This window comes from Phaeoacremonium minimum, assembly GCF_000392275.1.
Source record: "Phaeoacremonium minimum UCRPA7 unplaced genomic scaffold PA7_03_scaffold_468, whole genome shotgun sequence".
Lineage (NCBI taxonomy): Eukaryota > Fungi > Ascomycota > Sordariomycetes > Togniniales > Togniniaceae > Phaeoacremonium > Phaeoacremonium minimum.
Window position 1 is genome coordinate 59,809 of NW_006921370.1, and position 25,273 is coordinate 85,081.

Genomic DNA, 25,273 nt, shown 5'->3' on the forward strand with positions numbered 1-25,273 from the left:
TCACTGACATTTCCTCTAGAGCGGGTTCATCTTCTCAACCACATTCTTCGTATGATTGTACTACCCAACGATAAACAGCACCCCGATATTCAGAAGTTGAATCTCAATGTAGCCAAACTTGAAGAAGCCACCTTCGAGGCTCTATCAGGTTTCTTTGCTGACAAGGACAATCCGAATAACGCCAAAAAGAAGCCGTATTTGAAGGAGATATTCAAGGTTGTTCGATTCGAAGAAAGATTCAAGAATGGGGAGATCGGTAAGGGTCAACCAAACCTTCTCTGAGACCAATTGCTAACCTTCTTAGATGGCGATACAGAAGTCTATGTCATGGCAGACGACAAAATACCCGATTCCTACCAATCAGACAATGAAGACAGTGGATCGGCAGAAAAAGATGAGGAGGCAGACCCGACATCCATACAGTCCAGTCTCTCCCCACAGAAGACCGTTGCGCCGCACAGCGGCTTGATGCAAGTGGCGCCATCCGAGCAGAGTCCTGGCGGAAATATTCAGGGCGGTCCTTATATGGGTGAGCTCCCAGTCCGTGGTCCTCATTACCAGCCCCATATAATGCCGCCCGATCTTGGGTCCGGTCCACATGGTTTTGTAGAAGGAGGGAACATGGGCGTCAACAATGCACCCTCTTTGCAACCTGCAGGTAGCATGGGATTGCAAGAGGTCATTCCAGATCCGCATTCTCAGAGTCGCCGCCCATCGCTCTTCAATTCTCCACAGGATTATGGAAACCCTTCTGCACCGGGTATGTATCCAGCCTGGCAGCAGGCCACCACAGCTCCAGGCAACTCTCCGATGTATGCCTTCACCCCACAACAGCCTCAGCCGCCTCAGCAAGGGCCCTTTGTGCAACAGCAGCCAATGCAGATACAGAATCAGCAATTCATGGGCCAATCTTTCGATAGTCTACCACGCGGCTCATATGACCCAAACCAGGGTGATATGTTTCGGCCTGGCAACGTTGGGTCTGCAACAGTGCCACATTCTCAGACATTTCCTAGTTACATACCCCATGATGGCCGAGGGGGTATCAAGCTCGAAACGTTAGGACGGAACCATCTTCATTGATATGGTCTCGCACCCTTCACCTACAGAACATAATCGATTGAATGAGCAGCCGGCGGAAATCTGTCCCTTCCTATTAGGTTTGGCTCATTTCTTTCGACACAAAATCGACATAGGCTTCACAGCCCTGATTACCACTACATTACGATATCATGACAATTTTGCTTTCGGTATAGAAGGTATAGTGGGTGGCTGGTTAGAAACAGGATAACCAACCGCTGATTTACCTATCGCGTATACTCTAATAATACGGGCATCCCGGCGGATGACTCTTCTTCCACATCACATGCGACACTCTGGATCGCCACCGAATACCTGGCACCGAGGTCAAGGAGCATATGAGTGGCCCGGGTCAAACCAAAATTGCCTTCGGGGAGTCAGCACCATGGCAGGCTGTCTGCGCGTTCAATGCCTTTTCATAACTTCTGGACATTTCGGGCGGCCCACAAGTTTGTTGCATCTTTTTCGCATACAGAAAAGAAAAGTTGGGGAAAGACCTGCTTTGACGCATTTAAAGCGGAGGCAGAGAAGGCTGGCGGAGACATACCTTCACGCAGCAGGAGTTGAGCGGATGCGGCGATTTCTCGGCCTCCTTTAATCAAAATTTTCGATATCCAGAAGCCCTGGAGCGGCTTCATGTTTACGCATTTTCTATGGAAATAATTCCATTTACCTGTTGTCGTGGCATATCATGATGTCTCCATCTCAACTCTTTTTGGGAAGTCCGGTCTATCATTCCTGACATCGCTGTTACGTCTGTCATTGGCGCGGAGTCTCTGAGGTATATTGTACGGGTGGATGGCCCTCAAGTTAATACTCTTGAGGGCTGGGCTCGTCATCACTATCTGATCTAGGGCAGATACCTGTTATCTATCCTTGCAACTGTTGCCGCTTGATCCTGTTCACCCATACATAACGGTATATTATTGCTTACTCCTCCTCCACCACTTCCAACCCTCTTGTCTTTGTTTCTTTCTCCTCTTGAACAGCCTGGCGCATGGGATGACAGGGACTTCTGCTCCATTGGTGGTTGACGGCCTTCTAAGGCGTTGGGATGGATGATACAGGGAATTAGCAGTGGGTTTCACGGGAAATTGTTTACTTGAAAGTTTACTGCTTGGGGCGCCGCTGTTGCTTGTGAACTATTCTGGGATGATCACTCCGTTGATTCTCGGCGCAACGGCGCAAGAGGCTTGCGTTGCAGGGCAGCGAGTACTTTGGTGGCAGCCTGCATGTCAAAGGAATTGGACCGGTGATCTTAGGGGCCTAGGCGTGGGTTGATAGCTGGAGACAGCGCCACCCCTACGCTGAAAGTCAAACAATTGATTGGATACATGTGAGATATGATGCCTCAGATAGCCTCAAAGGTCTAATACGTGCGCTATTTGAACGATTGCTACTGCTCCCATCGTTGATGTGGCCTGTTGCTGTACCCCTAGCTGCCAAATAATGAAAGCGCACCCTATGTTGATTAGCTCCTGGGAGATACCACCATGAACAGGGCGCATAGATTATTAGAGTGATTACGGTATGCGGAGGAGGTTGGGATGCCCGGATGATTTTTTCGACGAGCAATGTCCATTGATGCAGTCCAGCATATGCCGGGGCTATGCTCGTTGCTTGTTCCCACCACTTGACTCCTTCTTTGTTCTATATTTTCAGCCTCTTCATTTCACGGGAGCTATTAGCAGGCTAAATGGTCTAGCCACGGACCAAGGGACACTTGAGGAAGCCTCTTGCATCATCTGCTAGGGCTTAGTCCGGGGGTCGGCATCAGGGACGTTGCTTCTTGCGATGGCCTGTAAGCCTAGATGGCAATCTGCTGTGGCCTAGGCAAGTGGCAATCGCACACGGCTGAATCTTCAACGGGGTCTGGACCCCTTGCTCTGGGCCTCTGGATTATGCAACATGTCCCTGGTCATGCCACTTGGGACCGTGAAGTAGAACTGAGTATATGTACAGTGGATATTGAACGCCATCCGCACTGAGAGTATGTCGGCCATGTTTGCCAACGAACGACGTCTGAAGACCGACCTGTCACTTGTCAGATGGGCCGGATACTGGCAGCACCCTCTAATTTCGACCCGGCTGCCGCGACTCAAGACACCCCGTTTGAGGCAGAAAGGCAGGACTCGCGAACCCGGTGAGCCATGTCTCCACGCGCTGCCTCGCCTCGCCTCGCCTCGGCCGAGTTCTGCTGGATTCATGTCATGCTATGCAGGTTCCCGGCAGATCGCTCAGGTGAGCTGCCGACAGGGACGGATCCGCGGCGAGATTGATCCAGAGTCTGGCGAGAGCTGGTCGGGATCGGTCCGTAATGCGCGGGAGTCTTTCTTGCGCTGACTTTTCTTTTATATCTCAAATATGACAGATACGAGACAAGGTTAGGCATCCAGTGCCCTCCGTCTTCGAGTGCTTTACTCACATGTTTTGCTAGTATGATAGTAGAGTGTCTGGCTTCTGTGATGATGTATGTGAGTGTTCGACTCGGATCTTAGAGAAACCAGTCGCTATGGATCGATCATTGCACGTAGGAAGTATCGTCATGTTATGCCCTCCTCGTCTACTTGCTAGCGTTGTAAAACAATCACCATGAGCTCGTCTATAATCTTGGCGACGAGGAATGTGATTGAATAACAACTATTGTACCTCCCGTAGGGCTCATCATTAATTATGGTTCTTGTGAGGGGTTCATGTGTCGAGATCTGAAGATGATACGCAAAATCCATTATCGTTAGACACTGCAAGCTGGAATCATTGGTGGTTTGAGTATACATATACCCCAGCTAGGCAAAAGAAGAGAATCATCGCCTTGAGATCCCCTATTATCCAAACGCAACTCTACAACATTCAAACAAGGGACTTTCTCTGAATATTTCGACTCGAGTCACAAGTAGTCATCAAAAATACTTGACTTAAAAATAGAGCAGTGTTTTTTGGGTGATATCACGCTGCTGTGGCGTCAATACGCACAAAGAGTCCCATCCCCTTTAGCCATTCAAGTAGTCGATGACTCTTGTGGGCTCTTCAATACCATTCCTCAAAGTTTGTATGCCTTGTAAGGTTCTCAACTTCAGATAATCTATCTCCCAAAGCAATTGACTTCAGGTATATTGATGGTGCCGTTGAACAACTAATCCTCATAAGAACGGTATACCTACCAGCAACCAGTATTGTTAGCCGAGGCAATGAAACTAGTCCATCGTTCCCATTGATCTACTCAACCAAAGATCTTCGCCTTGTGGTGATATTGCAACTACAATTAAGGGCTAGTCTGGCTGTTCAAGATAGGCAAGAGCTCTGCTGCTACTCTATTCCCTGGTTCGCACTATCCTTGTTGCTCCCAAAACAACTCAATCCGGGCCGTTGAAATTTGCGATGTTCAACCAGTAATATAACTCGGCAATTTATCAGCCTTTCAATCAGAGTCATCGTCGTCGTCATCATCTGAATCAGAGTCACGCCGACGCTTTTTGGAGACTGGTTTTGGAACGTCGTCTTTTCGCACGAAGACATAGCTCCGAGACAAGCGATCCTCACCTTTCCAGCCGCCGCCGGTCTCGCCGTGCTTGTTTTTCACGACACCTAAGGTTCGGGCATGGTGATAGCCGGGGTAGGCCGAGGCCTGAAAGCGGAAGCTTCTCTCCACCTGGAGGCCGGAATGCCGGCCCAGGTCGCGGATGTTCCAGAGCGTGTAAGGCTCGCCCTCGAACAAAGTAATGATGATGGTGCCACCAGGGGCAAGCGATAGCAATGCACGCTTGAAGAAGTCAACCAACAACTCTTGGTTATACCGGACCTGACGATTCACGTCTGTACTCTTGCCGCCAACGTGAGGAAAGTTGAAAACTGTTATCAATCATCAAAATTGAGTCCCTCAACACGAACAAGGGAATCTGAAGAGAACAACTCACTGATCCTGTCCATGCGGCCTATGGACTCCTTGCCCTTCTTTTGGGCCCATGGACCCATCTTGCGCGCATCGACCCCGTACGTTACTTTGCCACCCTCGGCCTCGATCTTCTCAACATTTTCGGCAACATACGGATACTTTTCCGTCAGCTCTCCCAGATTGGCTTCTAGAACAGTAGCTGTGAGGTTGTCACCGCAACCGTGGTGCTCGATCAGCGAGGCGGCAAAGCTCAGATCGCCATCGCCAACCAGGAGAATCGAGTCCTCTGCTGAGAAGGGAATTATTGGCTCCACGTTTTGCTGAGGCTGATTCTTGGACTTTGAGGCTTTGGATGAAGGCGAGCCTTTCACTTCCTTCGCTTTGCCCTTATTTGCTTGGCCAGACGAGGGCTTTGAAGGCCTCTGGCCGTGGTGCTGGAACTTTCTCTTTTTGCCCATGGCGACTTATACGGAACCTGTGCAAATCCTTTTGCTCCACCTACTGAACCACTGAGAACTAATTCAAAAGAACCAGGGAACGAATCAGCCCTTTTAAACCCCCAGCTGCAGCGGCGTCTGTCTTACATCAACACCGTGGCATAGCGGCAGCTGCACGACATTAATATAAGGCGAAGTAAGGCAGAGAGGTCATCAGGAGAAGGGTAGGATTGTATGGCTGGATGGACGGAGGCATGAATTACTTACTCTGCCGCCTCGGCATCGCCCGCTGGTTCTGGGAAAGACCAACGCTAGACTGGTTTCGGTAGCGTGGGCAATTTTGGGTGGGGCGGCGGTCCCTTCGCTTGCCTTGCTTGGCTGCTTGGGCCGGGGTCTGGCAAATCTCGATACTCAGCGCGCAATTACACCCTCCCCCATCGCAGACGAGATCACGTCTTTTGCAAATCCAAGCATACCAGTCTGCGGTTGTTCAGCAGTCATACCCTTCTGAAACATTTGTAAATCTATTCAGCGGACGCTAGCCGTTTGTTCAGCACGTCTATCTCTTCTGCTAGCCATCATCAGGCAAATTTTCACTTACACGGGTGTCTCGTGCCGTGTGGACGACTACACAGGACAGTTTTACCAAGCCAGAATTGGAACGAGACAATACCACATAACCGAAACCAGGACAATAGGCAGCTCTTGAGCCATTTGTCTCATTGGGACTGACTCGATACCTGGAAGCACAACTCAATGACTTCAGAACCGTACAATCAATCATAATCATCTCTGATAGTGATCGGCTGCTGGTAAAAAAAACACTCCCAATCCGTCTTAATCAGCCATCAACTTTTCGCCCAACCAGCAAAATCAGCTCTTCCTACCGGCGTATAGGACAAACTTGCAATCCTCGGATTACCCTATTGTCACTTCATCAGCACAATTTCCATCATCTGCTGTGAAAGCAGGCGACTGAGATACCTGTCGCCTCCAGCCCTCAGTAAGCCTTTGGTGCGTTCTCATTGGCTGACCTGCCAGACGCTGCCGTTTCCTGATTGGCTGCCCTTCTTCCTTAGGAGTGGCTCAAGCCATAATACAACTAAAACCAGACAACAATAATTGCGAGTATCATCGCCATCATCCATCAGACTGACAATAGCAGGACAGTAAACTCGGCGGCCTATTGTGCGAGAGATTCTCCCATCAATAGGCATTCATTCTATTGTTCAGATTTGTCTCCCACACCAATCGCCACGCCTCCTCGCGCCGGCGAAAATATTTATTCTACGCCGTCTCATCCGTTGCCCTCAGTTTTCACCTTCAACAGCTGTCTGCACCCTCACTTCTCCTACACCCACATCACGGAAAATTTCCTCCACTCCCTTCAGACTTCATCTTCAATCTTCATACATTAGAGGAGTCTACGACCATCTCAATTTATTCATCTGTTGCGACTGTGCGGATCGTAGACTCATCAGTCTTCTGCGTCTTACGCACCTTACCTTATCACCTTCCACTCATCTGTCCTCTCACATCAACGTATGGCATCATGAGCGACAACAACAGTAATCACCCCAGTCCTCCCCGCAGCACCCGCGGCAGAGGTCGCGGCCGTGGCCGTGGCCGTGGAGGAGGCTTGACTACCAGAGATGGAGTCAAGAAAGCGCCTGGCACAGGTCGACGTGGCCGCCAAAAGGTGTATGAGAGCTCCCGAGTCCAAGCCGCTCACGAGCGTCAGCGCGACATCAAGGCCGCGTATAATCAAGTCGCAACCGCAGTCCGCGCAGCACTTGAGGATCTCGCAGACAGAAATCTTAATGCAATGAAGAAGGACCCTGTGGCTCATGAGAAAGTCGCCGAGTTCCAGCAAGTTACCGATTTTCTTGATCAGCGTTTGAAGGATCGGCAGTCGGAGCTTACCACAGAGCTCAACGAAAACATCGCAACGCACAACCACGAATGGAATGCCAAGAATGAATACCTCCGCGGCGCATTCAAAGTATGTCTAACTTGATCATTGATGTTTCTTTTTGATGGCCTTTTGACTAATTCTTACTTTCAAATTAGCGCTCATGGGACGATGCTACTGAGGACTTTTATGATGCCCAGCTTCGTCGCCTTGATATCCTGCAGGAGTTATACAACAAGAGAGAGCCAGTTACCGTAAGTCACTTCATTTGATTCTAGTTTTATGATTATTCGGATACTGATATTTGCCAGAAATTGGATGACAGCTTCGCCTTCCGAGAGATCTCTGAGGAGCAAGTTGCTAACAATGGCCCTTACCGCGTCGTCCGTGATGGCATTGAGATCCCTTTTCCTGATATCTCTTCTGATGCGCCTGGTGTGCCCAAGAAAGGCAGAATGCCCAGAACACCAAGTAAGAGAAAGGCAGACGGCGCTCCTGATGGCCAACCGACACCAAAACGTCCAGCTAGTGGCTTTGACGAGAACGAGGCTCCTGATGTTCCTCGTCATATCGGTGGTCTTCTCTCCGCCGTGGCGCCACCCGAAGACCCGGCTACTCCACCCGAGGATGCAGCGAGCGTGATTGACGACGATGAGCCGGCAGCTATTGAAGAGACAGCTGCCGCATCCGAAGATACTTCAGCTCCTGTTAAAATGATCACTTATTGGATCACAGATGACGAGAGCGAGGCGGAAGCAGATCAGGGCAAGAAGCAACCGGAAGCTGAAGAGCCCACTATCAAACCCTCGACTGACAACAGCACCCCCCTGCCTAATGACTCCTTACCCCAACAAGAGGCTGTGCCATCTGATCTTTCTTCACGGGTTGAGGCCCCTAAATCAAAGGACGCGCCGGAACCCAGACGCAAAGCACCCAAGAATCTAGCGGCTAAGAAGAGAGAAGCCAAAGAAAGAGCTGCACATATTGCGGAGCGTGTGGCGAGGCGACATGCCAAGAGAGCTGCTATGCGAGCTGCCAGGAATGAAGATTGGGCCACTCTTAGTCCCGAAGCCAAGAAGGAGATTTCGAGCAAATGCAAAGAAAGAGAAATCAAGTTCTTCATGCGCATTGACCAAGACCTTGACACCTTGGACGCTCTCCAAGATGAGGAGGACGAAGACGCTTTCGATGCAGAGTTTGAAAAATGGAAGAAGGGCAAGGAGAAGAAGAGAGACCCTGAGACGGGTGAGATCAAATGGGTCATCAAGACCAAGGAGAAGCGGTACAAGAAAGTCGAGGTTCCCCTTGTCTCAAAAACCACAATACCAGGCTTGCCGCATGGCGCAACCGAAGCGGACGAGTCGGACGTCCGTCTTGTGGATAAACGAGTGCGAGCCAACGACTATACCAACAATCGAATCATGCTCCCGAGTGTCTTCTGGTTCAAGCCGCATGAGATTGGATATCGAGATTCGACAAATGATAAGAGCAGGGGTGCTACGAGGGCCAAACGCGGTGCACTTCTAGATGGACCAAATTCTACCAGCATGCATGTTGATCGCACGCTTTGGAGCTACGATGCTACACAGTACGCCGACGGGGACCTCGATCAAGAAATGATCGAGAAACATCAACTTCACCCCAAGTACGGCCTCTTCCTTCGCGACTCTCGGAACCAAAGCGAGCCCCCGAAGCCTCACAACACTGGCAAGAAGCCAATTGCTCATGTCACAACAACTGGTCAAATTCTTCATACCTCTCGATCCGTTGGTCCAGACCGAGCTGAAGAGTATTTCCGGAAACGGGAGTTCCAGGACATGATCTTCGACTTTGCAAAGAAGGAAGACATTGCTAAAAAGGACCTTGAAGAGCCTAAGCTCTTGAGGCTACGTGAACTGCGTCGCGTCAAGCTTGAGCGTAAAGAAGATAAAGCCCGGGAGCAGGAGGATCTTGAGACGATCAACAATATCATCCAGACTCTCATCGCAGCTGCCGCCAGTTCCGACGAAGTGGAGAGTAAACCACGATCACCCGTTGTACAGCAACGGCGGGCTACTATCTCAAGGGAATATGATGCTGTCCGAGACATCTTCATGAACGCGGAGCCGGCCAGTCCAGCGCCTCTGGCGGCTCCGGCCGCTCCAGCGCCAGATACATCCAAGATGGATGTGCTCGCAGATACCGCGCTAGAGGCACCTCCTCCTCCCTCTATCATTACTACTCCAGGCATGCCACAGCCATCCAACATTCCACCCCGGCAACAGATTATGTTGCCAACAGACGGACCTGTTATCGATCCAAGACTTGATGGATCTCAGCCTATGCAATTCATACCCCAACAACCGGGAGATCATATCCAGCAGCCTCTACCCCTGGCTTATCCCGATCACATGCCACCTCGCGACCATGTGCAGGTGTATCAGCATCCTTCGAACCCTTATCCGCAACAGCAAGCTCCGCCTATTGACCGGGGACACCCCGATCCGATGATGGACCCACGTCTGCAGGATTCACAGCATCAAGCAGCGAATGTTGGACTGCAGCAACCAAATCACTTTTTCCGAATGGCATTGAACGATGCCCCTGATCAGGCTCCTCCACCGTCGCAGTATCAAGGCCAGTCCTACCATCCTCTTGCCCCTGCTCCACAGTATGGAGGCCCAGCACTGGCGCCGGCCCCAGCACCGAGACGTGGTGGACCACAGGATGCGTCTCCTGCACGCATTCCCTTTAGTAGGAATGCTAGTGGTGTCGATGAGAGAGAGCTGCCGCCTTTGAGACCATTCCGTGGTGCCGGCCAGCCCATCGGGCTAGCTGAGCCGGGCTTGCAGCAACAACCGCAACAACCTTTGGGAGCGCCTCCTGGTGGCCCTTACTACCCACCACCGCCTGCTATACAGAACGGATACGGTCCTGAGCCGGGACATCCCATGCCTATTGACACTGCACCTCCGCCTCCCGGACAGTATCAAGCGCAGCAATACCCACAACCATACCCGCTTTCACCGCCTCAATATGCGGTCGGCCCATACGGGCCATCTGGATCGGCAGGCTCGCCTCCTCCGAGCGCTGGCCGTTCTGGAGCCACTCCGCCGCCACGGAGAGGCGGGAGTGTGTCTTCAAACCCTCAGAACTCAAAGTACCCCAAGCTCGCGCCAGCACCCATCCCGGCACACCGACAATGGAACAACTCGGGGCCGGAGCTGAGAACCGTGCAGTACAACCCGCAAGAGACGATCCGCGACTACTCGGCCACCGTGCCGCCGCCCAGCCATGGGCCCACGCAGATTCGTGGTTGGGCTAATGTCACGGGCAGCAAGAAGCCGCGTGGCTCCAAGGCGGAGGGGCCGGCGGAGCAGGCGCTGCAGGCTCAGGAGGAGCCGAAGTAGGAGTCTGGCCCTCCCAGCCAGACTGGGGAGCCGGTTGCTCAACAACCGGCGACCCAGACTGGTCGTTATAGCCTGCGGCGTCGGCCCGCCAAGAAATATACGAGATAAAAAGAAATTTCAGAAAAAAAAATTGGAAGAGAGAGAAAGGGAAGAGGAGGAAGAAGGGGGAGAACGAAAACATGTTGTTCGAGTACATACCGTTTGCTTTCTTTGCTCTCGCTTCTGCCAGCGTTGTTTTTTATATATGTATACTATGTTGGACTATCTTGTGTGGTCGGACGGAGTTCAGGAAACCACAAAAGGGAACGGCCCGCCGCGCGAAGAGGGACGATGATACCCCCTTGCTTTTCAGTTTCTTCTTTCCTCGGCATATACAAGGGGAAGCATCTGCTGGCATAATCATCATCATCATCATCATCATAATCATTCTGCATGGACAGGACGGATGGACGGCAGGCAATGTCTTTGCTGCTGTCTGTGACCATAGGGGCGTCCTCTGAAGCCTGGACGTGGAGCATATTCAGCGAATTTACTACCCTGAATGGGAGTGTTCTATATAAACCAGTGTCCCATGTGTGCATGCAAGTTGGTAATAACGAGTTTACTTAGTATACTAGGGTACCGAGTCGGTGCCTGGTTACGCAGACACCACGCGGCCGGTAGGCTGGTTCGGCATACATAGACAAAGCCTTGACCATATATTTTGACGATAGATTCTCCTTGTCCTTAAATATGGTTATCATATGCTTTCTTTCTTTCAACACTTTGAGTGTCATTAGGAACTGATGTGACCCAATTGGTTCGAGCCTTAAGACATCTAAGGACGACAAGGGCCAAAATTGACAGCTCTGCCCCACCATCAATGACGTTTTGTTGGCCGTCGATAAGTCAAGTCGCGGAACAGACAACATGCCCAACACAGCTCAAGCTTCTCACACGACCACAATCCTCTTCTTCGCCCTGCTGCTCGTCGCCTTCTTCCCGGGAATCTTTCACTACCTCTGGACGCTCCCGCTGAGCCTCATCACACCGTCCTCCCTCTCGACACCTAGCTACTCCTCCTCCACCACAGACGGCAGATCCGCACCACCATTGAAGATGGGCTCCTGGTTCCAGAAGCAGTTCACCCTGCCCGCCAAGTCGCGCGGCTCGTACCTGATCACCGACACGGTCGTGCAGGCCCTGCCGGAGATCAGGTCGTACAAGGTCGGCCTGCTGAACCTGTTTGTGCAGCACACCAGCTGCGCGCTGAGCCTCAACGAGAACTGGGACGACGACGTCCGCGCCGACATGAGCGATGCGCTGGACCGGATAGCGCCCGAGGCGGGCCCCAAGGGCGAGGAGCTGTACCGCCACAGCGCCGAGGGCGCCGACGACATGCCGGTATGTCTGTGATTTGGCGCGGGCCGGGAAGATTGACGCTGACTGTGGGTGGGCAGGCGCATGTCAAGAGCGCATTGATCGGTGCGAGCGTTACCATCCCAATTAGAGATGGCAAACTTGCGACGGGTACATGGCAGGGTACGTTCCCAGTCTTACGGGCAACAAGTGTATACAACAAGCTGACGTATAACAGGCATTTGGTATCTCGAATTCAGGGCGAGCAAGCACCAGCGTCGCGTGGTAGCCACAATTCAAGGAGAGAGGGCTTAAAGGGGAAGCAAAAATCAGTTACGAGACGGGCAGAAGGCAGCAGGAAGCGAATAAGCACATCTATTCACAGGATGGGATTTATGCTAAATGTAAAGCCTCAACTCCAAACTTAGAAGACCTGATGATTTCCATACCAAACGCCATTGCCTGAAGCCAATCATTCTGACGGTCCATCATTGCTCCGTGCCGTTCTCGTTCTCCTCCTTCATGTTCACGTCATCGCCAGACAGGACCTTCGTCTTTGGTACGTAGCCGTCTGGTGCGCCCGCACCGGGAGTCGCCGCGACCACGTTGCCCTGCTCGTCGACGAATTCGAAGTTATACCGGCTGAGAAGATGGGGGATCGCGGAGAGCTGGGGGCCGTATCTCGCAGTGTTGTCGTAGAGCTCGAACAGCGGGACGGCTAGCAGCTTCATGTTCTTGGGCACACTAAGCACCTCTGCACCAGCACAGGTTAGTTCGTCTCGAGGACGCCATGGGAACCTTTGGCAAAAACTCACTTGACTTGGGGAGCTGAATGAAGTAGAGCTTTTTGCATTCCTTTGGCCTGGTGACATGCGCCGGCACGAACGGGTACATGAACGTCTCGAAGTTCGGTCGCCACCACTGCGCTAGGCAGTCACCCACCTGCCAGTCGCCGGCCTCCTCTCCCTCGCCCAGCCGGCCGACGGGGGCCAGCCGCTCGTCCAGCCGTGCCTTGAAGCCCTCTATCTCCCCGTCTTCAGGTCGCAAGTAGTCTCCAGGAAGCCTGACAAGAATAAGCCTGAGGTCCCACCGGCACGCCATATCATTTAAACCTACTTGAAGAAAGCATTGGCGATCTGAAGCATGAGGATGTGCGGGTGGTTGTGCTCATGGCATACTAGAATGCCCTCGCACGTCCGTCGCATGCCATGTACATTGTAGTGTTCCTCCAGTCGCTTCAGGCGCGCGAGCACCGACGGGTCCTCCTCCGGCTGCGTCTCCTTGACGCCAAAGGTGTAGTTGGAGAGTGGGAACAGGCGGATCGTCTCAGGTTGGTTACCGTTGAAGGGAAGGGGGATGACGGGCGGGTTGGAGGATTGAAGCGCCGTGTTGGTGACCGTCGACATGGTAGGCGCGACTTATGGATTATGCCGTAGAGAGGCAGGTGAGGGAATCAGGACCGAAGGGGAGTGTGAAGTCCCGCAAACTTGTGGCTGTTTGGTATGTGTATTGACTTGAAATGGGCCAGCCTCGGTGGTTCTCAGCCTTGGAGCTTGCCTTGGAGCACGGAGCTCAAGCTAAATTAGGCGGACAGGTATGGCAGTTCAGTACCAGTGCCAGGGGGAATGTGAACTCCCACAACACCGAGGCAGTATTTAAAACACTAATTCACTGAAAGATAGATACTTTTAAACGTCTGTAACATCTTGATGTATCCGTTTTCAATTGACAACTTAGTCGTGCTGAGATACGAGCCCTCAAGTTATAATAGACAAAGCTATAATCTGACATTCTCAATACCTGAACTCCAGTTGTAACATCTGGCCCTGCCATCAAGAACATTGCAGCAAGCAATTGAGTACGTTGTCTATTAGAATACAATTTACTCTAAACATTGGGAACACTGCCTCCTCTGTAGAAGATCCATCCTTCCTTCATTCCCTCCATCACCCTCTGGCAATCGCCCAGGGGCGTGGTCCCTTTGCGAAGTACTCCGCCAATTCCATTTGTACAAGTGTTTTCACTAAGGTATTTCCTTCCGATTCCATACGCGCCAAAATCACACTCACTGTCTCCTCGGTCACCTCTTATCAAACCACCAATCTGAACAGACGGTGCGAACTACTGACAGAAAAAACTTCTGTAAACACACCCCCATCATTCCGTTGTACGACATTCCAATCTCATTAGCTCTCATCATCACTCTGGGCAGCACTACTCGCGCCATTTGCATGATTCGCCGAGTTGTTGATGAGCTTGATTCGGGTAGGACCAGAGGAAGGCTGAGGAGTTCCTGCGCTGGTGGTTGGTGGAGCTGATGTGTCTTTCTGGGAAGAGTCTTCAAGATCATTCAACTCGGGATGCGCCTTGAGCTCCTCAGCAACTTTCTGACTGAAGAATGCCTGGGACCCGTTAGTCAGATGTAGAATCCAAGGGATTGAGTTTTCAACCATACCTCCATGGTGTTAGCATCAGAGTAGAGCAAGCTTCCATCCTCATTGTAGGTTCTGCAGTTGTTGCAAAGCAGGTCGATGTCCTTCTTCAGATCCTGAAGACTATTGTATTCCTCTTTCTTAATCTTGGCCTCGATCTGTTTCATGCAGATTGGGGTCTGAATGATAACATAGTAGTCACCATAGTCTCGCTTAGGAGGCAACTTGATGAATGGCCCAATGATGAGACGCTTGGGAGGCTCGTCATCGTCATCCTTGTTATCCTCTTCGGGATCTTCAGGCTCAGGATCATCGACCTCCAGCTTCATGAGGCTGTCATAGAGGTGTCGTAGACTAGACTGGAGCACAGTGCGGACGTGAGGATTGATCTTGCTCTCGCTTCCATTGACAGCCGCAACAGCCTTGGGGCGGCCCTGAGGTCCACGACGTTTCTTTGCCGGGGGCTCATCCTCGCCTTCCTCGGCCTTGCGCTTCTCATTCTTGCTGCCTGGTTTTCGACCTCGCTTTTTGACGGGCGTCTCCTGCTCCTCTGTGCTGGCACGGCTTGCAGTGGGAGACTCTACAGTTTCACCGGCAGCCAATCTCTTCAGACGGTTTGCCTCTCTCTTATCTTTCCGGGCTTGCTTTCTCGCAGCAGCAGCCTCCGGCGAGTCATCATCATCGTCAACCGCCATCAGCCACTGCTCCTCGGTAAGACCATCGTCATACCGAACCTTGGTCCTCTCACGAGCACCACGGCCGAGAATGGTCTCATTTTCTTCTTCGACTGCATTGCCCTCGGACAGGTAGATCTCCGGCAGCTCGTCCTCTCCCATCAGACGAGGGACGCTCTTGCAACCTGGTCTTGTTCCATAGATAGGGTCCTTGATTCTCTGCTCGTCAAGCTCTTGGAAAACGCCCATTTCATCTTCGCTACGGGCAAGAATCATATTTAATTCCTCGTCATCCATCTCTTCCTGCTCGCCTTGTTCAGCCATATCAGCAGTCTCCAGCAGCGTTCGAAGCATGGCATCACGATCGGTTTCAGAAGACTTATTATCGAAGCGGCCAGCTTGAATGACCTTGCCGTCCATGTCAAGCTTGAACCGGGCCCGCTCCAAAATCTTCTCCTCCACAGAATTCGAGCTAATCAACCGCAGGATACGCACTTCGTTCTTCTGACCAATACGATGGGCTCGATCCTGTGCCTGCAAATCTTGATGGGGATTCCAGTCCGAATCATAAATGATAACGGTATCTGCGGTTTGCAGATTAAGACCCAGGCCACCAGCACGGGTGGAGAGCAGGAACATGAAGTACGGAGAATCAGGCCTGTTAAATTCGCGCAGGAGCTCAGAACGATCTTCTGACTTGGTCGTACCATCCAGTCGAAGGTATGTGATTCCACGGTAGCGAAGGAAGTCTTCCATGATGTCCATAATCGCAGTCATCTGGAAGAACATGAGGACACGATGGCCAGTCGCCTTGTACTTAGGCAGGACGCGGTCGAGAAGCTCGAATTTGCCCGCAGTTCTCCACAACAGATCATTGCTGGTGTTTGTAGGGTTCATTTGGTTCTCGACCTCATCAAACACGAAAGGGTGGTTGCAGAGTTTTCGCAGCTGCATGATCATGTTGCTGAGACCGCGGGCACCTGTCTTGCCACCTTTACCATCGCTGACGACAAGTTTCTGGTGCGTGACCATCTGTTTGTAGAGACGGGATTGCAGTGCCGAGAACTTGCATTTGATGACTTTCTCCGTCTTGTCGGGCAGGTCTTTCTCGACATCCTTCTTGAGACGACGAAGCAGGAACGGTCGCAAGACCTTATGCAAACGACGAATGACAAGAATTTGTTCTTCCTCAGTAAGCTCCATCTTGTCCTGACCGCCTGTGTTTGCGAACGGCGTGTTGAACCATTCATCGAATGTCTTATTAGATTTGAAGATGTTGGGCAGTGTGAAGTTCAACATAGCCCACAGCTCACTCAAGTTATTCTGTAGCGGTGTACCTGTAAGAATCAGGCGGAAGCGAGTTGAGTAATGCTGCTGGATGGTGGCACTGAGCTTCGAGTTGGAGTTCTTCATACGGTGACCCTCATCAATGATCATGTGGAACCACTTGATCTTGCTAAGAATGGGGCGGTCCTTGATGATATACTCGTAGGTTGTCAGAAGAACTTGGAATTTGCCCATGCGAATTTTATCCTGTTGCTGCTTCCGGGCATTTGGCGGACCCTTGTAAACCACGCGGGTAACAGACGGGGCCCACTTCTCAAACTCGAGCGTCCAATTGGTGAGGGTACTGAGCGGAACAATGACCAAGTACGGCCCGTTCTGCTGCTTCCTCTCAATAAGGTAGGTGATCAAGCTGATTGTCTGGATAGTCTTGCCGAGGCCCATCTCGTCTGCAAGGATACCGTTGAGGTTGTTGTTGTAGAGCGAGATCATCCACTGGAGACCCTTGATCTGGTACTCCTTGAGCTTGCCACCGACCAGAATATTAGCTTGCTCCGTGACTTCTTCCTTGATACGATGTGCGACGGCATAGTAATCAATCTTGCGGCTTCCTTCCTCGTCCTCTTCGTCGACCTCGCTCTCCTCATCAGGATACTCTGCTCCCTCGTCTCCATAACGTTCTGCTGCAGCGCGTTGCTGCGCTTTGACTGATGCGGCAAGTTGGTACAAGAAACCATCGGTCTGCCTGAGAAGATGAGTAATGCGAGTATCCTTGGCCTGATCAAGGAGCTTGAGATAAGCCTCTTCATCGTTAGCCTTCAAAGCCTGGAGACGTTGCTTAGCATTACGCTCAATGCGCTTCTGCTCCTCCTTCTCAATGTTGAAGTGATGGTTATACATGAGGCGACCAAGTTTCTGCATCTTGTTCCGTTGGCCCTGAGCAGAATTGTGGATCTCGGCCTTGTGGTTGAGAATAGCATGCAGGAAGTCTGTATGCTTCTTCTTCTCCCGATTCTCACGAGCATCACGCTGCTGCTTCTCAAGCTTCTCAGTAATACGAGCTTCTCGGACACTCTGCTTCTTCATGCGACGGTACGAGCTTCTGTTGGTAGTCATCGCCAAGTTGTCATAATGCATCATCTGCCGCCCAATCCTGTCGCGCAGAGCTCGCTGTTTGGAATATAGAGCAATTGACTTCATCTCGATGATAGCCTTACGCTTCAAGGTGTCATCGGGGGCAAGAGCTTCCTTTGAAGTATCCCAATGGGCCAGGTTCCCGGGTTGGCTCTTCAACTCGCTATATCTCACGCTCATTCTGTTGAAAAGAATCTTCTCTCGGTCCGCCCTCAACTGGTCAAAGTCGATGCCCGAGGGAAAGACTCCTGGAATGAAAGGCCGGTGAGTCCTGCGCGTATGATCGAAATAGTTGATGTTCTTGAGCAGTAGCCTATCCGGCTCACTCCATGGTAGTTTAATAGACTTGATGAGGTGATCCATTGGCGGTCCTGACTTGGTCTGGCCTTCAGCATCTCCAGCATCTGCTCCAGTCTTTGTGGTATCCTGATTGCCTTGAGCGGTGGGTGTTGACGCGGTCTGAGACAGTTGCTGAGCAGCTGAAGCCTGGCGTCGTTGGCGCTGTGCAAATATCGCCTGTTGCATAGCAATAGGAACTCCGGCATTCTTGCTGAGGAACTTGAATGCCTGTATCTGCTGGCGTAGCAAAGCCAAGTGTTGTGGTGTGAAGTGCCCAGCGCCAGTGGCTGTTGGCGGAGCCGAACCACCGGTATTCGATGTAGCAGGAAGAGCAGATGCACCGAGAGCACCCGATGAAGGGGTCTGTGTTGTCTGGGCTGCAGATTGCTGAGAGTTCTGGGTAGGTTGGGCTCCGTTTGGAGCGCCGCCTCCTTGTGCTTGTTGCGCCTGCTTCTGCTGCTGCATGAAAGCATTCTGCTGCTTCCTAAGGGCTTGCGCTTGTTGAAAATTCATCAAGAAGGCTGAAATTCGTTGATATTCGTGATCGGTCTGGGGAACGCCCTTTTCCTTCATCTGTCGCAATTTCTGAGTGTTGTTAGCATCTCAACTGGGAAAGACATCGAGTCTTGTAAATGATCATTAGACTACGAACCATGAATGCCTCCTGCACTTGTTGCTGGGTTGTGCCAGCAGGTATCCCCGTGCCGGGATGCTGGACAGCGGGTGGCGCCTGAACAGTAGCCATGATGCCGGTTGTGCCAATGTCCTGTATGTTCTATGACCGATGATGATGTTCCCAGGACAGTAATCAATTGCAACGCATATCCGGTGAACGAAGGTGGTATGGCGCGGTCCTCGTCAAGGTATTAGGGGGTTGTCGCGCCAGGACAGAGCCTCGCAAAAGAATGACTAGCAAGGGAGACAATCGAAGTCGGAAAAAAACAATACGCCGTCGCGTAGTCGCGGAAGGACGGAGGTCGAAGGGTGGGGATGCGCCGGGGCGGAGGCGGAGGATGGTCGTTGTGGGATGGGGATGCACGAAGCTCGGTCGCGTTGAACAGCCTCAGTGTTAGGGGAGGTTGTTCGGCTGGCGAAGGTTGGCGCCTTGCGATGGGAGCTGCTGGTCTATGTGTGGGGGATTGAAATGAAGGCAAAGGCTGCAGTGCAGGGCCGATGCAGAAAAAAAGAGAATGAGGGCTGAAGGGGGCGCGAGTGGCCAGTCCTCGGGGCCGATGCGCGTGGAAATCGCGTGCAAATCAATTTGCCGGACGTTTTGAGATGGTCTCGACGGTTTTTTTGATGCGCGCGTCCCTCTTTGATGGAGGAGAGGTGAATGTCCAAGGAATTCGTGAGCGGCCGTGGTTGGAGCGAACAGACTGGGAACAGCACAGCGGCGTAAAGCTGATCACGCTGACCACCCCCAAAAAGTGGGCCTCAGGCGCTAACGGATTTACATTCGCTCCGAGCCAGGCAGCCTTTCTCCAATCCGGCCACCTCACCGGCCACCTCACTATCCCTGTTCCGGCATAACCCTATTCTCCCCCCCTGACACGAGCTGGGTAGGTAAGGTACGCGATTTGCAGGTTGGCCTGAGTCGGCAAGCTGGTGTCAATGCAAGCAAGTAATTATTACCGTAATGCAGTAGAATAGAACATCAAGCTTATCATTTTGGTATCGTAGTACATATCAGTTTTTCCTATATCCCCCACCACGAAGTACGCCCTGAACGCCAATCGCATCCACCACCTGCAACTCTGCAATTCTGAGATTTATCACAGCTTGGTTCAGATCCAAATACGTATGCCGCTAATATTGTAGCCACTTCACCTCTTGGCTCTCTTCTTATCTGGTCCTTCCTCCTCCTCATCGCTGATATCTGCATACTGGGTAACTGGCTGTGTAGTCTTCCAAGCACCCGTGAACATCGGGTCTTTCTTTGCAACGTCTGCATATTTCAGCAGAGCTTCTCTTGGATCTTCGTGAAGCATGCGACTGAGCGGGATATTCTCCTCAATGTGTTTCTCGTCCGGCTGGCTTCTCATGAACGGTGTCTGCAGCGGCATCTGAGGCCGTCGAGGATCTCTTGATTTGCCTGACGCTGTCACTCCAGTCCTCTTCTGTCCAGGCATACTACCGGGGGTTATGATAGAGTCGCCAGACATTCCGAGACTCTGGTCCATGGTGAGTGCTGGATTATCGTCAATATGCCGCTTCTTCGGAGCTCGCGACATGACCTCAACAGCTCCCCTTGACGACATGGTGGGATTGTAGAGTACATGGGTTTCTGCATTCGCAGAGCCCGTGACGATTTGGTTTATTTTTGGATGCCAATCTACCACAATCAGAGGAGCGCCCGGTGTGATAGAGGTGACATGCTCTGCCCTTAGGTTTCCGGGATTCAGAATGTGAAGATGGCCAGAGGCAGATCCAGTGATTATACTGGTAGAATTTGGCGCGTATTTGATGTTGCTTGTGGCAAATCTGTCTGAGGTCGAGGGGTGAGAAACCGTCACCAGAGGCTCCTTGAATTTGCGTGTATCCCACAGTTTGATCAAGCCATCGCCGCCTTTCGTAACCACCATTCGACCATCGGAGCTAATGTCGATTCCTCCTGTCCAGGTGTCGGGTTTGTGTGCTTCTCGAATTTCTGCCGATGGTCGGGTGAATGGCCCATTGCCTCCATACATCACCAGAGATCCGTCCAATGCGGCTGCAACAAGCACATTGTTACCACCCTGTACCGGTGTACCCCATGCAACTGCCGTCATCCTTGTTCGACCCGCCGACCCTGCGGCTTTTGATTTGACCACGATGACCTCCTTCTGGCTCCGCTTGTTATTTATGTCCCATATTCGCAACGTACTGTCAGTTCCTGCCGTGACACAGACATTCTTGTCAGTAGGATGCCACGTGCCTGTCGTGATCTCTGAAACATGGCCCTTGGTGTTGTGCATATCTCTTAGGTACATATCACCTTTAACAAATTCGGTAAGGATGTCCCCGTCTCTGGACAGGATCTTCGCTTGTGGGTGCGCCGCAACGCATAGGAACACGCCGCCAGAAAGAGGGTTGAATTGAACCAAATTGATAGGATGTGATTCTGCAGAAGCAGCGGAGGCTTTCGTTTCGTAGGGGTCGACGGTCTTGAATGCGCGCAGGGTGGTCGGTGTCATGGACGCGAAGTCATGCAGCTTGATAGTGCCATCGAGAGAAGCCGATGCCAGTCTTGATCCCGCCGGATCTAGTGAGACGCTTGTTACGGCTCTCTCGTGCGTCTTCAGAACCAGCTCGTGGGATACGGGGTATTCATCTTCGTCGTCAGACTCATCCGAGTCATCGTCGCTGTCCTCATCAGAACCAGACTTTGAGTCTTCGGACTTCACCTCGTGTTTCACCTGTGGTGCTTGTGGCTTTTCCACAGCTCTTTTGCTGCGATCGATCTGAGCAGCGATATCTGCCTCCTTCGACTTCTTCCCAAAGGATGATGGCAGGAACGCGCGCATCGGATCGTCGTCCGCAAGAACGGGTTCTTCAACCACAAACTCTTCGCTATCGCTCATCCTTGGCGTCTTTCCCAGATCAATGGCTGTGGCTATGGGTTATGAATTACCGGAGGCTATGAGGCACAGGAAAGAATTTGGCGGGATCGTAGGTCGTGTAGGTCGTGTAGGTCGTGTACGGACAATATGTGTCCCTTCAGTAGGGTTTCGAGTTGTGGGTGTTTAAGTCTAATGGCATCACATTAAACAGCTGAACTGTAGCTCTAACAGTCAAGAACTGGCGGAACAGGGCGGGGCGGTAAAATTGTTACTGCAACTGCCCCAACGTTGTACTGTAAGTTAATTCTCGGCTCCCCAGATTTTTAGATCTGCACCTTCCGGAAACTCCAGCAGATCGCTGTGCAAGAAAAAATTTAACTTTACTCCTTGTTATGTCGTCATAGGTAGAATCAGTTAACGTGATCCTCATTATTCAAAAACAACACAACTCGTCACACTATCACTTTCCCCTCCACATTTGTTTACTTCAAGTCAGTCACGTGAAGCTCTTCTCACCCAAAATAAGACAAGGACTACCATGCTAATATAGTCTACCATTCTCTGATTTCACCTCCAGGCCCAAAGAAACCTGGATTTGTCCAAGCCTTCTTTCCCTCCAGTGTCTTGGCCATAGCACGGACTTGCTCTTCGTCAACCTCGATTCCTAGCCCAGGTCCATCAAGGATCTTGATGTATCCTTCTGTAGGCTGCCAAACCTCGGGGTTCTTTGTATAGCTCGTCAGGTCGGCCCCTTCGTTGTAGTGAATACCCAAACTCATTTCCTGAATCGCAAAGTTTGGAATGACAGTATCAACTTGCACACTTGCGGCTAAAGCGATAGGGCCAAGAGGCGAGTGAGGTGCAATAGCAACATCATAAGTCTCTGCCATTGCTGCAATTCTGCGAAGCTCGGAAATCCCTCCACAGTGAGCAATGTCTGGCTGCAATATGTCGATGCAATTTGCCTCAAGGAACGGGCGCACATCCCAACGGCTATGTAGCCGCTCGCCGAGAGCGATGGGGATCGAGGTCTTTTCCGAAAGAGCTTTAATTCCTCCTGGATGCTCAGAGAGCAGAGGTTCCTCAATGAACATTGGCTGATGAGGTTCGAGAGCCTTTGCTAGCTGTGCCGCCATCGGTTTGTGCACTCGGCCGTGGAAGTCAACTCCTGCGTCCATACCTAGTTCCTTGACTGTCTTGAGGCGCTGGACAGAGCTATGGAGTGCCGCTGGGCTGTCTAACCACCCGAGATCTTCCGTGCCGTTCATTTTCACGGAAAGAAATCCCTGTGCCTTTCTCGTCTTCCTTTGTGTGCGTTAGCACTGTAGTAGGAGAATATAACTGTAAACATCACTTACACTGCTTCAGCAACCTCATTAGGTCTGTCACCACCAATCCACGCGTACACCTTGATCTTGTCCCGTACCTTGCCTCCGAGGAGTTGATAGATGGGAACGCCGAGTTTTCGAGCTTTTTGCTGGGTGTAAGCCATCAAACCATAACAATTCTGGATATTTATGGTATCTCACCCTTTAGATCCCATAACGCAATGTCAATGCCAGCCAATGCGCTCATAAACACAGGTCCACTTCGATAGAATCCCATTCGCCATGACATCTGCCAGATATGTTCAATATCACCGTTGAAGTGTCAGTAATATTTACCTAGTTCAGTGTTTCTCCAAAGTGCTGCAGACTCACTCGGCTTCCAGACCGGTGTACCGATCCCTCCAAGCATCAAGGCACCCCTCGACAGCCTGAGTGTGCCCCTCTAAAGTAGCCTCTCCCCAGCCGACATTACCTTGCTCGTCTGTGATTTTGACAAACAGCCAGCGCGGTGGAACTCGGAAATATTCCAAACTTGCAATCTTGCCCATTTTCAAGGTGTGAGGATAAATTAAGCTTAATTATGAATACTGTAATATTAAGCTCCAAAGACTATACATGCGACGAAAGCAATTGACGATGCTGAATACCCAGTGTCTCAGTACTACCGGAAATGCGTGAGGATGCAAAATCAGTCGACGTGCCAGTATTACTGCCGAATTGAACGACAAGGGAGGCACTTATAAGTCTTCTGTAAGAACAATTGGAGGTTTTCGTCGCATGACGTTTCACTGGTCTCGCTGGCCCATAAGTGCTTTGCGTCGGTGCAGCTTTGGCCCGGACGTCGCCCCGATACCGGGTCGGCAGGGAACACGGAAATGGGATGGGACTCGGATAAGCAAAACGGAAGCTTCGGGTCCCAGATGCAAAAATAAACAACTTGCAAAGAAATGGAAAAACATTATGCTTAATTTTTGCGCCCACGATAGGGTTCGACCTATCACGCGGACGACGCAGCAACTTTCAAGTGATGTATCTGAAATGCAAACTGAGCAAGCCGTTCTTGGACAGCAACAGACTAGTTGATACAAAGCGAAAAAGGCCATTTAATCACCGCGATGTGAAGCGTTTTGGGGGTTCTTTTACAAGAGTCTGAACAGTCTAGTTGTAGTCTTACTTCTAAATAAGAAGTCTTGAGATGAAATCGAGCTATTCTGATGAAGAAGCAAAAGTAGAACTCAACTTTGCGGAAACAATTATAGTGAGCACAACTAAGCGTGAAGTGTTATGCCGCTGCACTAACCCGCTGAGACTCTTCCATGCGCTTCAACTCTTCTTCCTTCATGCGGGCTTGGACCCTAACCCTCTCCGGGATAACCCTTTCTCTTGGTCTAGTTATCTTCCATTCTTTGAGATTTGTTTTGCCAAGAGCTCGCAATGTAGTGAGCTCCACAAGGCTGTAGTTTCCATCTTCCCTATAATACTCAAAGGGGGATTTGAGTGATACCGGAGGGTTTGTAATGATTCGGACATTTCGCAGCGCATTGCTGGTTGCGGAGTGCAACATGAGAGGATGAAGCAAGAAGACATCTCCCGTCTTGCCATGGGCTTCGACAAAATTGCTGTTGCTCTTGGCAAGGTTATTGAACCACGCGAGGTTCTTCTCCTTTGTGAAGTCTTCGTGCACCCGTGGGACCATTCGAGGGGAGACGCCCTCAGGGTGATCGTGTAAATGCTAATGCCACATATCAGTCAAGGAATATCAGCCCACGATAGAGATTTTTACTGAGTTGCTCGATATTTGTATCGGAAATGTCAGGGCCCATAATTCACTGACCTTTGCAACTGTAGGTATAGCTTCTGGACAAATCATTGTGCCTCCTCCCTCAGGCATAATATCTGTAAACAAAGGAATCACAAGTAGTCCTTGCTCAGGGCTGTCGAGGTAGTGCACGAAAAAGTCACCGTCAACATGCCAACCTTGGAGGTCCTGCGGCGGAACCGGTTTCCCTTCGCCTTCAGCACTGCCAAGGTTGACGATAAGTGAGTCTTTCCATAACCTCGACTCGGGAGTAATACGTTCCTCGCCTCCGCAAAGTTCACAGATGGCAGCCCAGGCTCGTGGCGCAAACTTGGCAGCATCAAACGTCCTGTGATGTGGCATGTTGGTCCTGACAGAAGTCCACGTACTTTTATCAGTCGGTGACATCCCTAGTCGGGTCCAGACGCCTTCTGTAACCTCATCTGCTTGCTGTTTCGTGAAGGCACTAGGTATTCTGGTGTGATGGTCAGAGATAAATCATATGGGCTACAAGGACGCAACAGCTCGCAGCGAGAAAACTTACTTGAGCCAGCCATGGGCGAGAAAGTGTTCTTTCTCGGTCTCTGTAAGAACTGACGCCATTTGAAAGGTTGATCTAATTGACGATCGATCTGTCAATTGAGAGAACTATATGCGGTTCAACTGTATTCATGAAGACCTAGTTAGCAAATGCAGG

The 25,273-nt window shown here is 51.2% G+C and overlaps 6 protein-coding genes across 6 annotated transcripts; 2 read left to right on the forward strand and 4 right to left on the reverse strand.

Moving 5' to 3' along the window:
* Positions 1-4,498: 4,498 nt before the first annotated feature.
* Positions 4,499-5,430, reverse strand: UCRPA7_6340 (hypothetical protein; the record flags this gene model as incomplete). Its single annotated transcript, XM_007918878.1, has 2 exons — positions 4,499-4,929; positions 4,995-5,430. The coding sequence occupies 2 exons, from the start codon at positions 5,428-5,430 to the stop codon at positions 4,499-4,501; spliced, it is 867 nt and encodes a 288-aa protein (XP_007917069.1).
* A 1,531-nt stretch (positions 5,431-6,961) lies between these two features.
* Positions 6,962-10,710, forward strand: UCRPA7_6341 (hypothetical protein; the record flags this gene model as incomplete). The annotated part of the gene is made up of 4 exons (XM_007918879.1): positions 6,962-7,411; positions 7,480-7,575; positions 7,633-7,792; positions 7,847-10,710. 4 exons carry the CDS (start codon positions 6,962-6,964, stop codon positions 10,708-10,710), a joined length of 3,570 nt encoding a protein of 1,189 aa, XP_007917070.1.
* A 909-nt stretch (positions 10,711-11,619) lies between these two features.
* Positions 11,620-12,363, forward strand: UCRPA7_6342 (putative upf0047 domain protein; the record flags this gene model as incomplete). The annotated part of the gene is made up of 3 exons (XM_007918880.1): positions 11,620-12,093; positions 12,150-12,231; positions 12,287-12,363. 3 exons carry the CDS (start codon positions 11,620-11,622, stop codon positions 12,361-12,363), a joined length of 633 nt encoding a protein of 210 aa, XP_007917071.1.
* A 173-nt stretch (positions 12,364-12,536) lies between these two features.
* UCRPA7_6343 (putative cleavage and polyadenylation specificity factor subunit 5 protein) lies at positions 12,537-13,753 on the reverse strand (the record flags this gene model as incomplete). Its single annotated transcript, XM_007918881.1, has 4 exons — positions 12,537-12,802; positions 12,864-13,111; positions 13,165-13,465; positions 13,735-13,753. 4 exons carry the CDS (start codon positions 13,751-13,753, stop codon positions 12,537-12,539), a joined length of 834 nt encoding a protein of 277 aa, XP_007917072.1.
* Positions 13,754-14,234: 481 nt separating this feature from the next.
* UCRPA7_6344 (putative snf2 family atp-dependent chromatin-remodeling factor snf21 protein) lies at positions 14,235-18,484 on the reverse strand (the record flags this gene model as incomplete). Its single annotated transcript, XM_007918882.1, has 2 exons — positions 14,235-14,450; positions 14,504-18,484. 2 exons carry the CDS (start codon positions 18,482-18,484, stop codon positions 14,235-14,237), a joined length of 4,197 nt encoding a protein of 1,398 aa, XP_007917073.1.
* A 1,250-nt stretch (positions 18,485-19,734) lies between these two features.
* Positions 19,735-22,942, reverse strand: UCRPA7_6345 (putative wd repeat-containing protein 70 protein; the record flags this gene model as incomplete). The annotated part of the gene is made up of 3 exons (XM_007918883.1): positions 19,735-21,497; positions 22,040-22,755; positions 22,809-22,942. 3 exons carry the CDS (start codon positions 22,940-22,942, stop codon positions 19,735-19,737), a joined length of 2,613 nt encoding a protein of 870 aa, XP_007917074.1.
* Positions 22,943-25,273: the final 2,331 nt, after the last annotated feature.